Below are 21502 nucleotides of genomic sequence, written 5' to 3'. Positions count from 1 at the left end.
AACACAAGTTTTTCAAACTTCATGTAGTTTTCTGCCACCTGTTGTAATCTGTACTTTTATCTGTAGACTTCATTAGATAGCCTTCAAACCTTGGCCCATAAGATAATAAAGCTGTAACTTGCCACCTTTCTGACCAGTATTTCTATGCTTGAGTGGGCAGAGACTTGATTACAACAAGGCCTGGATGAATGAATAGTGTGTGACAGTGCAGTCAAACTAGCTGCAGTCTGTGAAGTGTCACTGCTGCCAATAGAAGGGCTGGGTCCCAATGAGCCTCTTTCCAAAATTACTTCCCAGCACCTGCTGTTGCACACTTACCTGCTGCTTCTGTTTGCTGGTTTCTGCTCCTTGCACCCTCGACTTTAAGGTGCTTTCTAGGAAATTCCCTGAGTTGCTGTGAGAAGCCCTGAGGGACAAATACTGCATAGTTCTCCTTCCTGTATTAGCATGTGCACGAGCATTCCCAACTCACTTGGCTGATGAGGGGTTATTCTGCTTGTCTCATTCTGTTTAACAGTTATTTTCACTCTGCTTCAGGATTAAAAGGAAATTTGTGTTTTAAAATTGCACAGTGATGAGAAATATTGCTTGTACGTGTTTATCTGTGTTAAGTTAGGGGCCAGAGACAACCGTGGTGCCTGTAGTAGTGGTGGGCAGCGTGATAATGGTACTGTTCTTCTTTTAGGTACATGTATCATGTCTTGACTAAAAACACAACAGTGACAGACCACAACCGCAATCTCCTGGTGGAGACCATCCGTTCTATAACAGAGATCCTTATTTGGGGGGACCAGAATGACAGCTCGGTGTTTGAGTAAGTATTGCAGGCAGCTTTAGCTCTGGCTGTGGGGAATGATGAGTTACACAGATTCCTGGTTTTCAAAGATAAATTTTTCCAAGACAGATTCCTACAGATGGTCATGAAAATACCCTGTCCTGTAGTAGAGAGCTAAGCAGGATCACGTTCTTGTGTTATGAAACAGAATTTGCTTCTTTTAATGAGAGCTCCAACTTCAGAGCTCCTTTTACACACAGTTTCTGACTCACATCTTTTGACATAGGTACAAAAATCAAACCTAGTAGTGCTCAGATTTATTCATGACCTCTGTTAAAATGAAATGATGTTCATTTGCTCATCGTAGTTTCTATGATACTCCTAATGGATATCTTGTTCTAGCTATGATATATAACATATATTAGATATTATTTTAATCCTTGTAAAATAGTGTGGTAGCAAAAATAACTTGAAAACAGGTATTGATTCTTCCTATCTGTATTGTAGCTTCATGAAATTTCTCCCTGCCTTCTTTACTGGAGGGAATTTTAGCAGCTTTCTCCTGCTTTTAATGCAAATAAAAGCATAACAAGAAACAAAAACAGAAAAATAAAAGCTGTAGATACATATTTGTGATGTCCTGCTAGGAAAGAGACCATAATTTTCCTGTTAAATTATCTTTTTGTTCCTTGTCTGCTGGGTATTTGTTTATAGCTTACACTTCTTGTTTCCTGTTTGGTTGCACACTTAATGTGGTATTAAAGATAGGCAGTTGAAAATAGTGATTTGAGGCTGATAACAGAAACTGTGGTTTAATGAATGCAGATGGAAGACCACGGGCAGGAAAACAAAAAATAAAACACCAAAAAACTTGTGACCAGAAGTCAAATCCACAGTGATGAAGACGAGGTGGATTAGCTTAATAGGGGTACATGAGTGTTAAACAAAACAGGCTTTGTTTAGAAGCTTTCCCCTTCAAAACTGTGATTGCAAGTTAGGGAAGTTATCTACTAGGTTGGTTATACGTAAATAAAATAACTCTTATGTTTTAATGTTGTTTTACTGCATAATTTGACTGTTTAAGTGTTCTAGGTTTTAAGGGTTTTGAAGATAAAGCTTTGCACGATATTTTTGCATAAATACAGATTGTGCTGTTGGTCCAATTTGCTTAGAATGATCTCTGATGTTAGTAAAATCATCTTCTTGTTAAATACAGCAAGTGACTTTATGGCATCTCTTTATTTTAGCTTCTTCTTGGAGAAGAATATGTTTGTTTTCTTCTTGAACATCTTGCGCCAGAAGTCCGGCCGTTACGTGTGTGTGCAGCTGCTGCAGACTCTGAACATCCTTTTTGAGAACATCAGTCATGAAACATCGCTGTGTAAGGGCACCTTTTGGAACTGTTCAGGATTAAATGATCAAAATCTGATTTAATACACTTTAATACAGTTTAGTTCTGGTGCTCCTTCGGAGCAGTGTCTATGAATTCCTAATATTCCTTTTAGTCAAACACTGTTGAAAATGTTGTAATTTGACTCTAACTTATCTTTTAATCTAAATTTTCGTTAATACAGTGGTTTGGTAATTCTGAAGCATTTTATGTGTTTAAAGGTGTTCTTTAAGTCAGATTAGTTATGGTCTGAAATGTTTGCATTGATGCTGCAGATTATGCAGCAGAACTCTGTCATCTAATTTGTACTGGGACTGTTCTCCCATCACTGGGACTGGCATTCAGCCCACTGTGTTTACTTGACGTTTTCAGAAACAAAGAGGAGAGAGAATTAATTATTGGTTAGAAGTGTTCTATGACTAGCAAGAGGAGGAAGTCATGTGAAGGCCTTTGGAAGTATTTTTTGGGGGGGGGGAAGAATTCTGTGTGCGTGTGTTACAAGTGTTATTTAGTACTAAACTAAGGAGGGATGATCTCTTCTCCATTACCTGATGTTCTTGGGAGTGAAGACATCTGCAGGGGAACAGTAAATCACTGTTTCTGCATGCAACCATCACTTGGGTTGTTTAGTTGTTACCTTGAAGCACTGGATAGCTTGTTGCTAGCTGGTGTGTTAAATGCAGTTACTTACCTACTGATTTCTTTTGATTAATTTCTGTAATGTCTCTTATTTTTCAGACTACTTGCTATCTAATAACTATGTGAATTCTATTATTGTCCATAAGTTTGACTTTTCTGATGAGGAGATCATGGCATATTATATATCATTTTTGAAAACTCTTTCCCTGAAACTCAACAATCATACTGTGCATTTCTTTTACAACGAGGTAAGTAAGAAAAGGAGTTGCTATATCATGATGAGAGGACTTTAAATTAAAAAAAAAAACTGAAGGCAGTTTGGCACATTTTCTGTTTAGTCTTCTGTCTAAGCTTGTCCAACTTGCTTAGAATCATCTCTGATCATAGAAAAATCATGTTCTCATTAAATATAGCAAGTGACTTTGACACCTCTTTGTTGTAGCATTTTCTTGGAGAAGAATACATTTGTTTTCTTGACCATCTTGTGTCAGGAGTCTAAACTTGTCTAATGAATTATTTGTCCTGAATTTATTTCAGTCTCAATGATTGAGAATTAAGTTGTGAGGATCTCTGCAGAAGCATAGTAAAGAAGGTTCCTAAGAGCTGTAAGATAGAGTTAAACTGGACTGCTTGAGCAGCTCTGAAGTCTGCTTCATTGAGAATTCAACTTGTTTGTGCCTTGTTTTCTGTTTCTCCACTTGATTTTAAGAGGCTTAGTCAAAGTCTGATAAAAGCTGATCAAAGGCTGAAGGTGAAATCAGCTTATCCTTGCTCTGTGCCAGTTTTTGCCAGAAGAGGGCGTTAAAGCTCTGAAAGTGTGCAGAGCTAACGTGGAAACCTCCTGGTGCTCAAAGCATTGATTGGAATTCAGAGCTGCAGAGCCGATTGACTGTGCATTGTAAAATAATTTCAGTTACTTAAGTTGAGAGTAGAAGTATTTCAGCAATGCATGGAAAGAGTTCTTCGTGCAGAATTCCAACAGATACATTGTCCATGTTTTGGTTAATTCATTATGCTTTCTTTTCTCTTGCTGCAGCACACGAATGACTTCGCTTTGTACACAGAAGCCATTAAATTTTTTAACCACCCAGAAAGCATGGTCAGGATTGCTGTTAGGACTATAACTTTAAATGTCTACAAAGGTATGCTTTCTATATCTGAAAAAATGGCATGTGTAAGGGGTTTTGTTTATCCTGTGGGATTTGAAACTTTACATGTTGATGTGCTTCAGGTACACATTTTGATTTTTATGAAACAGAATGCTAAGCCTGTAGTGTGTACTTGTAAATAGTACTATCTCATGTGTGAAACTGATGTAAAAAATGCAGTGAAAGAGTACCAAGCTTACATGAGGAACTTTAGTTTATCTTCCAGTAGAGATTGTGGTATGGATGAATTTAAAAAAAAAAAAAAAAATTAATGTTCTCAAATTTCTTTTGTTTTAATTTACTTATGAACTTGAGTTTTATAGTGTGTATAAAGCAGTGACCTTACTGATGGTATCACTTCCTTTCAAAGTGCATTAGAATATGACTGTAGAATTCCTAGGTACTGCAGCCACTCCAGTGTGAAGAAACAGACCTAGACCATTTCTAGAGGTGCTCAATGAAAGCCAGGATGCTTCAGTAGCCAATTGCTGTACTGGGCGTAAGGAAAATAATTGTATGATGAGAATAGATAAACACTGCCACAAGCTTTCCTGAAAAGGTGATGAATCTCTGTTGCTTGAGATCCTAAAAACTCAACAAGGCCTTTAGCTGCCTGGTTCAAATGAGAAGTTAGCCCTGTTTTGAGAATGGGTTTGCACTACCCATCCTCCAAAAGTCATCTCTCACTAACTTTTTCCCTGAATCTGTAAACTCTGTGAGAGACTGAAAATATCAGTGATTTCTGTGGAAAAATGTGCATGCTCTCCACTTCTGGAAGCAACATGCGTTGTGTATAGTAGTATGAATTATGAAATGTTTGTGCAGTGTTTATTACTTTTTAATAGGTTTTTAATGAAACTGCTTTTTGAATTTAAACAACTTTCCATCAAGTAATGATTTGGTGATGGTTTTCATCAGAGTATCAGATCTTTTTTTTTAGCATTATGAACAATTTACTTTGCAAATAGCATCTATAGCAGGCTGGTTCTTTGTAGCATTGACTGCTAAGGGACAGTTTTTCTTTTGGACATTGAAGAAGAGGTACTTGGTACTTGCTTTTTACTCATCAGCTATAAAACCAAATGTGTGCTCGCAGAGCAAAGTGCAGATTTCTTATCCTGTTAGTGTGTGTTTACATGACTAAATGCTTTTATGGTAAAAAAAATATATACTTCTCTAGAATTTTGGTGGAATGTTGTAGCAATATGAAGGTTAGAGTACGAAAACAGCTCAGATATTCAGGGTTCGTAACCTTTGCTTATGTTCTGATCTAACTCCTACCCTGTATCTTTTAGTTTAGATGCTTTGTGCTTTAGCTTCTTAAACCCTTTTGGAGGATGTCACTATATCCCGGTTCCTAATCCTGTTAACTGTTGTCTGTTTCTTTTGCCCTTCCTTCACTGATGATTCCTGTGTTCCTTAATGCAGTGTCATGTAAGTCTTAACTAGCTTGACTTTCAGCATTTCTGCTTTATTCTTCCGCATTATTTTCTCTTCTTTTTATTAAGGAATGTGCTAAAAACTCTGAATTCCACTAGATTTGTCTTCAGACATGTAAATATATCAATATTGGGCTCTTTCAAGCCAATTAAGAATTGATGTGATGCTTTTGTAGATGTCCATTTCATGCATAAGACCATCTCAGGTATATACTCATGTGAAAAGCTGGCATGTAATCAAAATTCAGAAGGTTCTTTGTTGTATTTATTTTTAAAATCCTTAAATATAAAAGGAGTGGAAACTGATTTTTCTCTTACAATTTCTCTGCAGTGGACAACCAACCTATGCTGCATTACATTAGAGATAAAACTGCAGTCCCTTATTTCTCCAACCTTGTCTGGTTTATTGGAAGCCATGTGATTGAACTGGATAACTGTGTGCAGACTGATGAAGAGTAAGCTTTTTAAAATGCCATTTATTGAATGGAAATGCTTTTCCCAGACATTGATGCTCAGCTCACTTTATCTGTAGTGGTCCACCTCAGACAGTAGGTGTCTGAGACAGTTTGCAAACAGTTCAAGCTTTTTCTTTTCACAGATTTGTGCTATCAGTGCTGTGGATTAAGTGGTCAGTGATGTCCTCTGTCTGTACTCATATTCTGTACAAGCAAATCATTGTTGTGCCTTTTCTTCATCTTTAATTTTGCTGAATTTCGTAGGAATTCAGAACAGAGATGGTATTTTGTGCTTCTTAGTTTCAGTAACTCTTTTGTGTGTTTCTCTTCTGAGTACTATCCCAGCAGGACAGCTCTCAGAAAGATACTGTAGGAGAAAAAAAAAGAAAATAGTTGGAAAGATGAACTTTATTTAATATGGGAACTGTAAGCAATGAAATTCCCACGTTGTGCACTACTATCAACTGTGGAAATATTTTGTTGCTTCAGGTTAAATAACTGGAGGTAAACCAAGGTTGCTTGCTTTACTCCCCACTCATAGTGGGTGATTGTTTCATACTTCCTTAAAGTGAAAAGGCAGAAGTGTAATAAAACAGATGTGTTTTGTTTTTGGTAGGAAAACTATTTTTTTTATGATTGGTTTCTGAGAAGATTCTGGCAAACTTTGTTAAAAGTACTACTTCTGAAAACTGGGGGAAAGACTTTATATGTGCTTCTTAAAGAAAATATATGCCTGAATGCTGTTTGGTTGCTGCATTATATGTGAAAACATCTGTTTTATGCTGTCAGTCTGCACAAGGCAATTGATAGGACGTGAATTATTAAAGTCATTAAGTTTTAAAAAAGAAATTTACTTACCTGAGACTTTATCTGCTCTGTTTTTCAGGCACAGGAATAGGGGCAAGCTGAGTGACCTGGTAGCAGAACATCTTGATCATTTGCATTACCTTAATGATATACTTATCATTAATTGTGAATTTTTAAATGATGTGCTGACAGACCACCTACTTAATAGGCTCTTTCTTCCCCTCTATGTGTATTCATTAGTAAATCAAGATAAGGTAAGTGAATACATGCGAATTTATAAGTTGTAAAGGAATTATTTGCTTTCAGTATGCATAGCAATTTGTATTCCTTGGTAGGGTTAATGCTGTTGATGCCTATGTTTGTATGTTGAAACAAATAAGGACTGGAGGAGGAGGAGGTAGGTTGTAGTTTGAATACTTTGGTTCATCGTTATTTAGTTGATCAATTAAAATGTCTGTCAATATTATTTTTTTCTTTATACATAATTCTTCATTGTTTATATAATTGTTTATGTAATAGCCAATTCTTTAATGAATGCTATCAGAAAAAACTTGTGAAGGAATGGTTGAGTAGGAAATACCAACTTAATTCTGGGGTATTTATCTGTTGCTCTGTTATTAAAGGGGCTGTGACTGAGAACAATCAGAAGCCATTTTTAAGCTTGTAGACTGTGAGGTATTCTTAACTGGAGAGTCTTCATTTGAAATTGTTTACCAAAAAGTAAATTTTAAAGAGCACCATCGTTAGTGGATATTTTGTGATAGGATGTGAAAGAATACGAGGTTAAAAATTTTGTTTTAAATAAAATTTTAATCAGTATCAGTGCTTTAACTTTATGGAAATAAATCATTGTTTTTCATTACTTCTACAACTTCTTTTCCTTAGGGTGGGGAGCGTCCAAAAATAAGTCTCCAAGTTTCTCTCTATCTTCTTTCTCAAGTACGTATTTGAATTATTTTGTCCTATTTCAGAATGTGTTTTGCTGTAGTGTTGCAATATGTAATATTATTTACCATATTGTCATCTATTCTGACAAAACCATTTTTAAAAAATCGGCAAACACACTGTTGAACACTTTCCAGTTTTCTTATTAAAAATAAAAAATAATAGCTCGTTTTTCTTTAAGACAGATTAAGTAGCTTCTTCAGTCAGTATTCTTCTGGGGATCTTGTAGCACATAATGACAGCTCTTGAAGCATCCGATACAGTTTGTGTACAACACTTCATAAACAGTTCACAATAGAGTCATGCAATATTTCAGGACAGGATTTGTAGAATTACAGATGAGATTCTCCTAGGCATGTATTGCAGTTTGAATCTACCTAAATCTGAAATATTCTCTTGGGAAAACAGAGGGTTTTGATCTGTTTCATGGCTTGTATTTTTCTTTATTAAAACTAGGTAGCTTAAAATGTAGGGAAAGAACATAGAATAAAGAAGAATATAGAAAGAACAAGAATATCTGTAGAGGGATTATGCTCTAGAGGAATTATGTGTTTTGAAGCAGATTTCATGAACTATTAGTGTTAACAATTTAATGTTACTGTGTATGTAAACTTAAGATACCAGTATTCAACAAGGACGTAAATGAAAGTATGTTCAATGATTGAAGTAGAGAAACCGTGTCATGTAATGTGTCTAATATTTCTTTCCACCTTTGTTTTAATAGGTTTTTCTTATTATACATTATGCCCCTTTGGTGAACTCATTGGCTGAAGTTATACTTAATGGTGACCTGTCTGTGTTTTCTTCTAAAGCTGAGCAAGATGTTCAGAGAAACTCAGTAAGTGGTCAAGTAATATATGGATATTTTCCTTCTTTTTAGATGCAAATATTCTATTTGAAATATCAGTAATATCTAGAAAGTAGCTAGAAATGCCAGCATCTTGAAACTGGGAAATTAAGGTGATTGTGTTTAGGAGATAAGAGCAGAAAAATTGTTAAATATGACTGCAGAAAAATGCTTTGTGTCTTGCAACATTATGTTCTTACTTGTCCACATTTCTCTCTTCTGTGGTGGTCAGACACTGCAAAGTCTTCCAGTACTTCTATCATCCAGCCTAGGTTCAGTTCTGGTTATTAACATTTTGCCAGTGGAGCTGACTGAATGCTGTGAGATAAAGCAATCTCTTATTTGCGTTAGGAAATGTCTGACCTTCTGCTAGTTGCATACTGACTGTTGTGTGCTCCTTGAGCAGAAGCAGCTTTGTTACTAGGAAGTCTGTGGCAAAAGGGTGAGATAGCATATGTTGTGGAAGGGAGGTTTTTTCCTGTTCTGTTTACTGTGCAGAGTGGCAAAATATCTGTAGCACGTTTTGTGCTTACGTTAATGTGAGGAGTATTAGGAGTTTCCTTTAAATGTCTGTTCATCTGTTCTCATATTTATAATGCTGTTCTAGATTGCTGCTTCTTACTTGTCCTGTGATTCATGGTACAACACTGCGAGCTGTCACACATGAACAGCTACCAAATAGGAGGCGACTGGCTTTTTAGGGTAGGCACTTAGCAAAATTGTACCAGAGGTGGAGCTTTGTTGCCACTCCATGGTAGGAACCGTATTTTTTAGTAAATTTGGCCTCACTGTTCCATGGAGGGGAACAGTGAACCTACTCCGTGGAGTTTGAGAAGTATACCAAATTAAGATGCTTTTTCCTTTACGTATTTTTCCCTTTTATTTCTGCCATTGAGTGATATTAGAAGAAATATACTCAGCTCTGTATTATTTCTTTTGAGGTCTGTTTTCCTCCATAATTCAGATGTGGGTCAGTTCTACCTAATTCATGTTTCTCAATTTCTTGTTTAACCTACTTTCTCCTTCCCATAAGAAGTTGTTACTAATTATTTTACTAGCACACACTGCACAAGATAAACTATAATTATAAATTATAAACTATAAATATGATAGACACTTTTTGAAAGTATGAAAAAGCAGTATCTCTAAATGTATAAGCAAACTATATACAATGTAAGCTAACTTTTTTATTTAAGATTGTTTTAATTATTTAGTCTTGCTTGGCAGCGCAGGATATGTATTTTTCTCAGCATTCTTTCTTGCAATGGACCAGACCATACTTCAGTGCTTATCAGTGTATCACTCAGTTATTTTGCTCATATGACAAACAGCAGCCTGTAATAAAAGGATATTAAATACCTGCATTCTTCATGAGGTAGTTAAATAGTTCTAGGAAACACTTGTAAGAAGTAAATGCAGGGAGGGGAAAATCTAAAAGCTTCTTGCAATTTGCATGTGTAATTTTTTTCCATAAAGAATAGGACTTAACGTGTCCTTCCCTTTTTTTAGGACTTTTCTGACCAGAAGCCACCAATAAAAATAATTTGGTTGTGACTCCAATTAATTTATAATTTGTCCAAACTGTAGTTTGATATATTTAAAAATATATCAGAAATTTCAGGGGGAGATGTGCAGTAAATTGCACAGTGTGGGTTGAATCGTTTGTTTCAGTATTGTGAAATGTTCCTCCCTACTATGTAGCTTATTTCAGTGGCAAGTGTAAGGAGACTTATGCAGGATTTCTGTAAAACCTTGTAAGTCAGAGGATTCAGATAAACGCTTTGGCCTTTTGACTTCTGCTTGGCTTCATCCTAATACAGTCATTCCTGATCTTTTTTTTTTTTTTCTCTTCTTTTCCCCCCACCCTCCAACGTATTCTTTACTAATTGAAGTGAGGGTTTTTTTCCCAACTTTTTTTCCTGAGGTATCTTTTGAACTCTTCATCTTCAATGCTTGAGTCACGTGGGGCAAGGAATGGAACCCCAGTATATGTATTTAGTCTTACTTATATTTTCTGTTGCTTGCCCTCAAGTTTTGAATGGTTTAGCCAGTTTCAGCTAAATGTGATTGAAATATCAAGATCTAAAAAGTAGTGAAGTTTCTGTAAGAACTTTGTTCAGCTTCAGCCTGTGCCGGGGGAGCCCCCAGTCTATGTTTCACTTCCCAGTAGCAGAGAAGTTTGGCTCAGTGGTGTTTGTGTAGCTCTGGGTGGGAGCTGTGTGCCCGTAATCCAGGTGGCAGGCCAAGCAAACGTGAAGGGAGCTCAAAGCACTGCAGCTCAGAAACAATCTGCAAAAGGATGGGAAACCAAACTTTTAATCTTGCTGGTCACAGTATTTCTTATGTTCCATCTCTCTGTGAGAGTGCATTGTTTGCTGTTGTTAGGATGACACAGACTCTCCTGAAACAATCATTTGATCTCAGAGACATGCCGTCTTTATTTATTTTCTTCATATATAAAGTGATTATCAGGAAAATTAGGTATTGATTGAATACTGCTTACTTTCCTCTCAGTGTGTTTCACATTAATACATTGCTATTAATAGACACTTTTGATTTTGCTGCCTTTATCCTATTTACATATGGTCTTTTAGTTTTATTTGTATTAACTGCTTTAGCTGTTAAACAAAATTCAAAGAAGGGGAATAGGGCTTTAAGAACCCTGCATTGGTAAGCTGATCATTTGATTTATCTTTTTTTTTTGAAATGGCATCCTCCTTAATGGCAAGTCTTTAGGTTATGTTACTTTGGGTACAACTTTCATTGGTTTGGTACTGTTTCTCCAAGGTCTGCTTTCCTGTATTTTGAAACTTGTCTGAAATTTAAGTTTTTAATTCCAAAACTTTGAACTGAAGTGCATTTATAGAGTTAAAAATGCCTTGCTTATAGCTCAGTGTAAAATCTTAATACTTGTAGGCGAAGTCAAGTATCAGATGTTTCATAAAACCAACAGAAACACTTGAGAGGTCTCTTGAAATTAATAAACAGAAGGGGAAGAAGAGAGTGCAGAAAAGACCCAACTATAAGAATGTTGGTGAAGAAGACGAGGAGGAGAGACAATCTGAAGATACCCAAGATGACTTAGATAAAACTAAAAGTACGGAAGCAAGTTCAAAGGGCATCAGAACAAGCAGTGAAAATGAAGGTGTGTACATCAGCAAATAAAAATGCTGCTTACAATTTGGGTACTTTTATTTACTGTGTGCATCTAATTTTGATCTGTTACATGGCTTGGTCTCTTGTTGCAGTAGGTTAACATGGAAATGCTGATTTCTTTCACTCTCTTTGACTGTGTTTTTTTCCCATGTTAAATCGTTCTATCAGGAGGTGTACTTCTAGTCTGATTGAAAACCATTAAAATGCTTTTGTATCTACCTGCTGTCTTTGTGCCTTTGATTATGGAGAGCTTTATAAGTAGACCTCACAACTTTACAGCTTTTTTTATTCAGTAAAGCAAATGATGTGGAAAAGATGGTCAGGAGTATTCTGTGCATGTTTCAGTGATTCAAGTATGCTAAAATCGATAATACTTTTTTGAAAACATGTAATTGCTAAAAACTGGAGAAAACGTCTTAACCTAAGATTATTTTATTGCTAAACTTCAGGACTTTTGATCTAATACTAGCCTTAAGAAGAACTGGTTCTATAACGAGTGGTTTTTTAGCACATCATAACTGTTTATTTTAATAGTTAGTAACTAATAGACACGTGTACATCAGAAAACAGACTTATAATGACAAAACTTGGAGAATGGCATAAAAGGAGTTAAAAACAAGACCATTGTTCTTGGTCAGTTCTGTCCAAACATGGTTGCCTTTTTTGATAAGACTTCCTAGGATTTTTATTTTCCTTAAATCACATCAAATAGCTGATAGTACATTGTCTGCCATAATTTTCAGCATGACACAATCTGCTGGGTAAACTGGTGCATTTATTAGTTTTTGTCCAAGTTCATAAGCAAAAGCTAGTGCTACCAAAAAGTCTGAAGCATGTGGGACTAGGTACCATGTTTGCTTTGATGGTAGAAAGCCATTTACAGCCTCTGGGAAACTCCATTTCCTCTGTTAGCACTCATCAATGTTTTTATGTATTTTTTTTTTTTTTTCCAGACAATGTTCTGTGTGCTTTATTCCCGTGGTTTAGTGAAGGGGATTACTGCTATTTATTTATTGAACAAAATAATTTGCATGTTTTCTTTCATGTATGTATGTGTAAATTTCTTATAGCATTAAATTTCATACAGGAATGTAAGCAAGCATTTTTTCTATCATGGAGAAAAATTTGTCTACATTCAGTTATTCATTAAATTTTTTGAGGCTGTGGTTATACCTCTTGTAGTTGCATCAGTGGCTTCTAATGCAAAGTGGAAAATGTAAAAGCTTGCAAGAACTGTTTGTTAAAAATACCAATTTTTGTTTTATAGAAATAGAGATGGTAATCATGGAGCGATGCAAGCTCTCAGAATTGTCCATCTCTGCTGTGACAGAACAGAATACAACGGATGAAGAAAAGAGTGCTGCTGCCTCTGGAAGTGAGATAACAAACTGGAACAGGTATGGAAACTGTAACATCTTGCTGAGTTACTTCTGTATTTGCATTCCTATAAATTTTCTCATCTCTTATATAGAATGTCTCAAATCTGCTTCCAATTAAATTTTCAAGTGTTCTTGTAGAACAATAAGATGGGAAGCAGTAGGAAGACAGAATATTGCTTCTTTACTGATCAGTTTGGGATATGGTCCAGTTTCTTTGTTAAGGTGGTGCTTTCTTTTATAGCAGTTACGATACCTAAAGTTAGGTTGAATTACAAAATATTAACACAATAAAAACAGAAACATAAAAATTTTCATGCAGAATTTTCTAAAACCAAACTTTCTAAACCATCACTAGTGCTTAAACCTTGGAGACCAAAACATTTCTGCAATCCAAAGCTTTAACTTTTCCATTCAAATGTTTCTTTCTTTCTCATTTTTTTCTCCTTTAGTCAGTTGAGCGTACAGTTCTTGACAACTCGTTTTAGGATAGCCTACCTTGCTATCCTAAACTGTTAGTGAAAGTTAGTGAAAATTTCCTTCTTGCTCTAGGAATAGTAAATGCTTTTCAACTCTGCTTATAGTTGAATTTTAAGGTAGGAGTTCTTTTCTTTTTTGATGCAACAGTGATTGCAGCTTCTTGAACTTAATTATGTATCTATGTATGCACTTAAGCTGTACAATGCTTCTGCAAACATACTATATGTGCTACAAACAAACCCGGTAAATGTATGAACAGATAGTTCTCGGAAAAGTATTATGAAACAATTCCTGTAAAAATGTTTGAATTAATGTCAGAATGTAGTATGAGACAATACCGTAATCTGAGTACTCTCAAACAAGTTATCTTTTGCTTTAATGCCTGAAAATGTGCATTACTGTAGACTTCTTTCATTAGCTATGTGTAGAGCAGGATAGTTATTGATTTTTCCTGTAAATGTTGTCTTATTCTTGACCAATTCAAAGTTTTTTCCTTTCCTCAGGCCTTTTCTTGATATGGTCTATAATGCACTGGACTGTGCTGAAGATGATTACTATGCCCTCTTTGTGCTCTGTCTTCTATATGCAATGTCACACAATAAGGGTAAGCCATTTTCCTAGAAAAAATAAATGAAACGTGGTCTTTGGTACAAACAATCCCCAAACGTGTTTAATCTTTTTGTTGTTCTTCCTTTTCCTTGTGATAACTTTGCAAGTTGGTGTTGAATTTCTTTTTATTGCTAATAACACTCTTCCAAGAAAACCACTGCCATCTATTAAATGCTTACCTTTAGGCATAGTCCTGTTTTCTAATTTACTTCGTTTTCTCCCCTGCAAAGGCATTGACCCAGTTAAGCTGGAGAGAATTCAGCTTCCTGCCCAACATGCTGAAGAGAGAAATTCATATAATCATGTACTTGCAGAAGGGCTCATCAGAATAATGAATTATGCTGCACAACCAGGTATCACATTTATAATATTTGTTTTCTTCACAAGCTGAAAAGCTACTTAGCCTCCCGTGTCTGAGATGAAAGTGTCTGTTTAACTTGCTCTCTGTTGAACAGTAAGTAAATATGGGCTGTGAAAGACAAATACTGGTTTTTCTCAGTTGTTGAGTAACCAGTAACTGCATTTCTGCTAAATAGTTGTTTTTATGCTCAGGACTATAGAGGGATCTGTTGCCTTAACTTTCCTTCTTTCCACTTTTTTGAATAATCAAAACATCAAACAAAGAATAATGAGATGGGTAGCGATTTCAGCTTAATGTACAATTTCATCCTGAAAATACGGTTTCTGGCACCTTTAATTGTAACACTGCTTCCGGTGAAGTAGTCTTCAAAAATACACACAATAAATAAATTTGCTTATAGCTGTCCTTTGTTTCTGGAGGTTAATAGTAAACTTTCCCATGATTTCTTTTAATTACGTATTATGTTTTCAGTTCTGAACTGTTACGCAAAAAAATTTTTTTCTTCAACTTTTTGTAAAAGAAGGGATAGAAGGCTTAGTGAACTGTTCCATGGAAACACAATTTTTGTTTAAGCCACAGCTACTCTCACTTATGCTGCCCCTATTAAAACTTTGAGTGGAACCAGTTTCCCTTGCCTGATGCACTGTCATTATTGATTGCCTGCAAAATTAAATCTAGTGCTTGTTTAGTACACAAGTCTTGTTTGTGGGCTCTGCAGTGCCTGCATCTTTCTTCAGCCCATATCCTCCTGCTGTGGTGTGGGGTCATTCATGTTCTGCAGTATAGATATCTGCTCATGGTTCTCCATGGGCTGCAGTGGGACAGCATGCTTCATTAAAGGTCTTTTCCATGGGATGCAGTGCCTGGAGCACCTTGTTGCTGTCCTTCAGTGGCCTTTGTGGCTGCACATTTTTTGCCACGTTTTTCTCAAATTTTGTGTTTCTAATTTTTTAATAATTCTACTGAAAAGATAAGCTTAAACTCTCAATAAATTCTTTCCTTTTGACCTCCCTGGATTTTTACATCCAGGCTTTGCTTAAATCCTCTGGATGTGAGGAAGACCTGTGCTTTGCTAGTATGCTCTGTTCAAAGCATCACTTCATCTTGTAACTTAATTCATACCAGCCACCTGTGATTCTCCCCTGATGCTAGTATAATTCAGCCTGTGTTCCCAATTAACTAAGGTGTTTGGTTTCAATGGCTTTTGTAATGAAATACCTCTTTATTACCATCTTTTTGCATGGTTCTGTTTCTTCCCAGTATCTTCCAGTTCACTTCTTACAGCAATCCACACTATACATCCACCCTTGTCAGGCAGGGTGTGTATGACAGATGCTACAGTTTCTTATATCGAAATTCTCTTTTCATAGATGGAAAAATCCGTTTGGCAACTCTAGAACTTGGTTGTCTATTGCTGAAGCAGCTTGTGTTTTCTAAAAATGGCAGCATAATAAAAGATGTTCATCTTGCATGCCTTGAGGTTAGTATTTTTCTTTCACATTGCTAGTTTTAACATTACTTGTGTTTGCATCTTGCTGTATAGTTGCACAAATGTTTTCGTTTTTTATTGTAATAAGCTTAATGTGAAACTTGAGCCTCTAGAATATCTTCCACTGGTGATTCCATGCAGTGAAAGAAGCAATACTCCGTATGCAATTCTCAAGTCTGCTGATACCTTGCTAATTAACTCTGAAAAGTTAGTTTGTTTCATTTTTCTCTCTGAAGATTGTATGTTAACCATCTCAGCAATGTGAAAAGAAGTACTTTTGAAACAAACAAGCTCAGCTGAGCTGTAAGTGCTAGAACTGTGTTATATCAAATTCTGAGCTGAAGGCTGTACATATGGGGATATTAGTAGTTTGGGTGCATTTTTTTAAATATGATTTTTGATTAAATGGTATTTTTAATCCCTGAAATGGCTATTTTCTCTTTTCTAGGGTGCAAGAGAAGAAGGCGTTCATCTCCTCCGCCGTTTCTATAAGGTATGTATGCAGAGGGTTGTAAGAAACAAGTCTTTACATGTGGATTTAAAATAAATGAAACCAGTCTCATTCCCCAAGAAAGCACTACATATTTGTTGTAGAGAAGGAAGTGTTAGATGGTTTGTCTCCTTCCTACATTTCCCAAAGCCCATTGGTGGCTGCACAAAAGGGATCTAAGAAGTCCCATAGGCTCTGCATCAGAGGACAAATGAGTAGTCCTGCTTTTGTTGCAGCTGCTGTGTATATTGTGGAGCAGCCATGCCAGTAGAAAGTTTCTTGGATTTTACTAACGGCACTAATATGGAAGATGCCTCTTCTTGGCATTACTTTTTGTTTGTATTTCATTCAAAATGATGATCTGAATTTTTATTTAATCTTGTTTTGAGACCTCTACAGCTTTTTGCTTTTTTTTTTTAATGTTGTAAACAATGAGCCCTAAGCATGAACTTCTTAGTTACAGGTTTACTGCCACTTAGATGGAAGTGTCTAAATTCTCCTCCAATTTGTGTTGGAATTCTCTTGAGGAAGAAGGTGCAGGGTTATTTTGGCCAGCTGCCAGACACCCGGCCAGCTGCTCTTGCACTGTCTCTCCTCAACAGACTGGGGAGAAAATGAGATGAGAAAAAAACCCATGTGGGTTCATATAAAGATAAGAGATTGTTTAATAATTACTGTCGTGGACAAAACTTGGGTAAAATTTAACTTACTGCTAATTAAGTTGGATAGCATGAAACAAAGACTAGTAAGAACAACACTTTTCCTTCACCTCTCCATTCCCAGATCAACTTCACTTCTTCATTCCCAACTCCTCTAACTCTTGCCCTCTGCTGCACAGGAGGGATGGCACACTGGGACTGTTGTTGATCTGTATCAGTTCCATTCTGCTGCTTCTGCTCCTCTCACACTTTTCCCCTGTTCTAGTGGGGATCTTCTCTGTGAGCTACTGTCCTTAGCTGGGAAAAAACAATTGGCCACAGCATGGACACTCCACAAACTGTGGTTTCTTCAGGGCTAAGGTACCTGCTGTGCTGCTGAAGCATGGTCCCCATGAGCTATCTATGGGAATCTGCTCCAGTGCCAAGAGTATCTCCTTTCTTCCTCTGTCCTGGGTGTTGCAGGACTGTTTCTCTCCCTTTGTGCACCTCCCCACTGTTTTTTCCTCTCCCTTACTCCTGAACAGCGTTTTGCTCTTCCTTAAATCTGTGTTGCAGAGGCACAGCCAGTGTTGCTGTGGTGCCTGGCTGTGGTGGGGCTGTTGGAGCACTGGCTTGGTTTCTTCCAGGAGTCACTCCTGCTGCTCACCCCTTGCCACCTACACCCACTACACAATTAAACAAGAACAAACATGTCTCTTTAGCAATGTTTGTGGATTCATGATGTGTTCATATTTGATGTGTTCATATTTTATTTTTTATAAAAGGGAGAAGAAATTTTTCTGGATATGTTTGAAGATGAATATCGGAGTATGACAGTAAGTGGTGCCTGTATAAGTCCCTCCCAAAATCTTCCAACCCAGATGCAAGACAGAAAGAAGTATTTATTGAAAACTATTGAATGTATCTGTTGTATCTAGCAGTAGAATAGCAGAATGTTTTAGTTCCTCTGAGGAACTGTCTATCCTTTCATAAATCATTTGTGTGAAACTTCACAGCTCTTTATTAAATAAAAAGCACCATCAGTTTCTGGAAGTAGGTATACAAAAATGTCTTCATCCTAGGGACCAAGATATTAGATTGTTTAACAACTGAAGAAAAGAATAATTAAAAATCAGAGTAATAATCTTCGTATGTCTGTTTGAAGCCCTGCATGGTTTCAAGTTTAACTGAAGCCACTTTACTTACCAGCAGAGGAGAGGGGGCTCTGTCCCCTCAAAGAGCAGCACTGCTGGAACCACAATACCAATTGTGGAGCACTGCTGTGGACTTTTTAGTAAACTTTTATCTTGAATCTCAGTTAATATTTAAGCTGTAAATGCTTTTAGAAAACGACTACCTTTTTAAATTCTTAGGTTAGTGTTTGATTAAGAATTGAGTTCTCCCATGAAGCGATCTTTCTTTTCTTAGCAGCAATGTTACATGAATTTCATTAGCAGTCACTTTGTCTTTTTGAAAAAGAACAATCTACAGTTGGTGTATTGCAATGCCTCTTAAGAAGCATCCTGCAGTATTTAAATAAGATTAAATAAGAGGAGTATTTAATCAGTATCTTTTTTTTTTAGTACTTTAGTCTAGTTTGAAAACTGGCACTGAAGTTAGCACTGTTGTCATGTTACAAATTAGTTTGTATGTAGGTTTTTCTGTTATACAAATACCTCATTTTCTGAAACTGCTTTATTTTTTTTTTAATTGTTTACTGTGAAAGACAGAGCTACACCCTGGAAGTTTATCTTTGTTTTCCTTAAAGCATATTTGTTTGGCTAGTTAGAAAATTTGTAGAGCAAATTTAAGTGCTGAGTGTCACTGATGTAGTCCTACCAGTTGAAGTGTGCAAATAATATGTTGTGGAGCTTCAGTGAGACAGAAGTATACTCACCCTATCCAAATGACAAAGGAAAAAGTTTTCAATGAGGAGTTTTCTTCATGTTCTTCACCTTGATGAGTTAAAACACTGTTTAATTGACTATACTATTGCATCACCAGTAGTTATTTACTTGTCAGAAATTTTACTTGTGTTCTCATTTGTATCATATCTTTGGATTTCTATATTTTTCTACACATTAATTTGATTTGTTAATCCAGTGCTTTAGACACTGAAGATGAATTTTCTGAGATGGGAACAATTGGATAGAAACTATTTCTAGCTTTCATGTGCAGAAGGCAGCAGTTCTAGTCTGTGCTGTGAAATTTCTGGATCTTGTTTTAGTCTGCTGCTGTTATGGTATGTGATCATGGCAAAGTGAGCAGGAGTGCTTCCAGCTCCTATTGGCTGCTTTAGAATGCCTACGTAAAGGCACTTTTCTTCTGCATAGAATATCATACAAACTCTGGAAAGGAATTTCTATTGATTCCATGTATTTTTCTAGCAAAAAAAAACCTGGCATCTCCTGTCTGTGTATAATAGACATCAGATGAAATAGCCCAAAATTACAGAAGTATAGACATTTCAAACATCATTTATCCATGAAAATATGGAAGGAAACGTGTACTCTCCAAACTATTGCATTGTTAGATACTGGAGAATATCTTTTTTTTCAGGGGAGAAGTTGTTAATGGGAAACTTTTTTTTCTTTTTGTTATTGAAATAGTTGTAAATTTGAGTCAAAACTTGAAATCGAACATGACAGACCTTGCTTTTTATACTCTTGAAATGGCTCTTCTAATCTTTCAGGACTTTTTGCTGTGGTTTTTCAATGTGCAAACTTCAGCGGTGTGTTAGGGAACAAAGAACAAATTTAGAATTTAAAATGGAGATTGCTTGCTTTAAATAACATGGACGATATCAAAAATTTTCAGAACTCTGTGACAGCTCCTTCCTCTCCATCTGTGTGATCATGAATTGTATTTGAAGTAAAAATGCAAACTTTAACTTTCTGCATAACAACCAACGTTAAAATATTTTTACAGATTAAGCCCATGAATGTGGAGTACTTGATGATGGATGCCTCCATTCTGTTGCCTCCAACAGGAACACCACTGACTGGTATTGATTTTGTGAAAAGATTGCCTTGTGGAGATGTGGAAAGAACACGAAGAGTAAGTGAGGCCTTTGTCCTTTCATTCATGACATGTTAGTGTCAAAGGCTTTAAAAAATTTTGGAAATAGGGGTGTTTTTCCTTGAAACCTGCTTGATTGAAAGCTTTATCTGTAGCATCATAGAAGCTTAATGACAGAACTGGGTAGAGCATATAGTACTCACGTCCTCCAGTGGAGAAGCCTTTTTTCTAATTTCTTGTAGTCTCTTCAATATGTTCTTGTTGGGGTTTTCATTTTCAGTCAATAGCAAAGAAATTTACATAAAAAGACACTTGATTACCTTTACTAATTTATTATTTATTCCATTGCTATCTGATATCTCAGTCTTCAGTGATATTATTTTAGTATGAAGCAAACTAGGCTTTGGTTGTGTTTCTTGACATAGCAAAAAACATATAATTCTATTCAGGAACATTCATCTTGCCCAGAGCAATTCAGTATCGAGATTGCCCAGAGAATTCAGTTGAGAATGAAGAGGATGATAGCAAAATACTTCATGTTTTGACTGACACGATTTGTAGAGATGATACTGATGCAGATAACCACATCAATATCTATTTTCTTGCAATAATCAGTTTTGGCCTGCATCCAGCAGTGTCTTGTAAGCCCTGTAGTGCTGGTATATCTTAAGAATGCATTACTGCACAATAATGCTGTTTGGAAAGTGCTGTTTTGCATTTGTGTAAGTAAGTGTATGCAAAAGTATATCCAAGTACTGCTGAAGGAAAAAATAGATTTCCAGTTATCTTTCAAATAGTCTTTCTTTCAGTACTATTTATAAGCCACACAACTGTTCTGTTGTTACCAGAGCAACTTTTTTGATAAAGTACAGTAAATTATCTTGAAAAGTATTCTTAGAAAGCAGGGATGTTTTCTTAGAATACTTTCTGTGAGGTATTAAACAGGAATGGTACCTAGAAATTCTTTCTGATGGAAACTACTGCATATTTTTAATGTAATAAATAAGAGTAAATTTAAATTAACGGAAATTCAAAACGTAAGTATTCCTGTAAATTATCTGCAGTGGAAGAGCCTTTTTTTATCAGCAAAAATTCCCAGAATTGTCCTTTTTTGCCGTTACGCCTTCCCAGAATTTCTCAGAATTCCTATTCCAGCTACTTCTTGTTAAGCTTTGCTTTATCTCCTACTGCTGCTGAATTGCAGTGCCAGTAAGCTGAATTTCTGGAGCATCTTGTGACAAGCTGCTGGTGCTTAACCTACTAGAGTTCTTTTTGCTGACAGTTTAAAATGGATAGTGATTCAATTCTGAGCATCCTGTGGCATGTTTCCAAAAAATTTGTCAAGCTTTGTTTTGTGTGAAGAAGTGAAGAAGTCCCATACTTTGATCATATCATGAGCTCTTAGCTTGGAAATCAGATCTTTTTATATTTTCACTTCTT

The 21502-nt window shown here is 36.1% G+C and overlaps 1 protein-coding gene across 1 annotated transcript; it reads left to right on the top strand.

The window, feature by feature from the left end:
• Nucleotides 1–659: 659 nt before the first annotated feature.
• CLEC16A (C-type lectin domain containing 16A) lies at nucleotides 660–20155 on the top strand. The gene is made up of 16 exons (XM_010719432.3): nucleotides 660–814; nucleotides 2023–2156; nucleotides 2904–3052; nucleotides 3841–3946; nucleotides 5723–5846; nucleotides 6733–6907; nucleotides 7539–7592; nucleotides 8323–8436; nucleotides 11362–11590; nucleotides 12869–12998; nucleotides 13961–14061; nucleotides 14297–14419; nucleotides 15798–15907; nucleotides 16365–16409; nucleotides 17830–17880; nucleotides 19973–20155. The coding sequence occupies exons 1-16, from the start codon at nucleotides 690–692 to the stop codon at nucleotides 20138–20140; spliced, it is 1938 nt and encodes a 645-aa protein (XP_010717734.1). The 5' UTR covers nucleotides 660–689; the 3' UTR covers nucleotides 20141–20155.
• Nucleotides 20156–21502: the final 1347 nt, after the last annotated feature.

Source organism: Meleagris gallopavo, chromosome 16 (assembly GCF_000146605.3).
Source record: "Meleagris gallopavo isolate NT-WF06-2002-E0010 breed Aviagen turkey brand Nicholas breeding stock chromosome 16, Turkey_5.1, whole genome shotgun sequence".
Lineage (NCBI taxonomy): Eukaryota > Metazoa > Chordata > Aves > Galliformes > Phasianidae > Meleagris > Meleagris gallopavo.
Note: the sequence above shows the minus strand (reverse complement) of the source record. Positions and strands in the feature narration are given on the sequence as shown.

Coding starts and splice junctions, on each gene's coding strand:
- CLEC16A (XM_010719432.3), top strand. CDS start 690: ATGTATCATGTCTTGACTAAAAACACAACAGTGACAGACCACAACCGC. Junction 6,908..7,538: donor CATTAGTAAATCAAGATAAG/GTAAGTGAATAC, acceptor TCTTTTCCTTAG/GGTGGGGAGCGTCCAAAAAT. Junction 11,591..12,868: donor AACAAGCAGTGAAAATGAAG/GTGTGTACATCA, acceptor TTTGTTTTATAG/AAATAGAGATGGTAATCATG.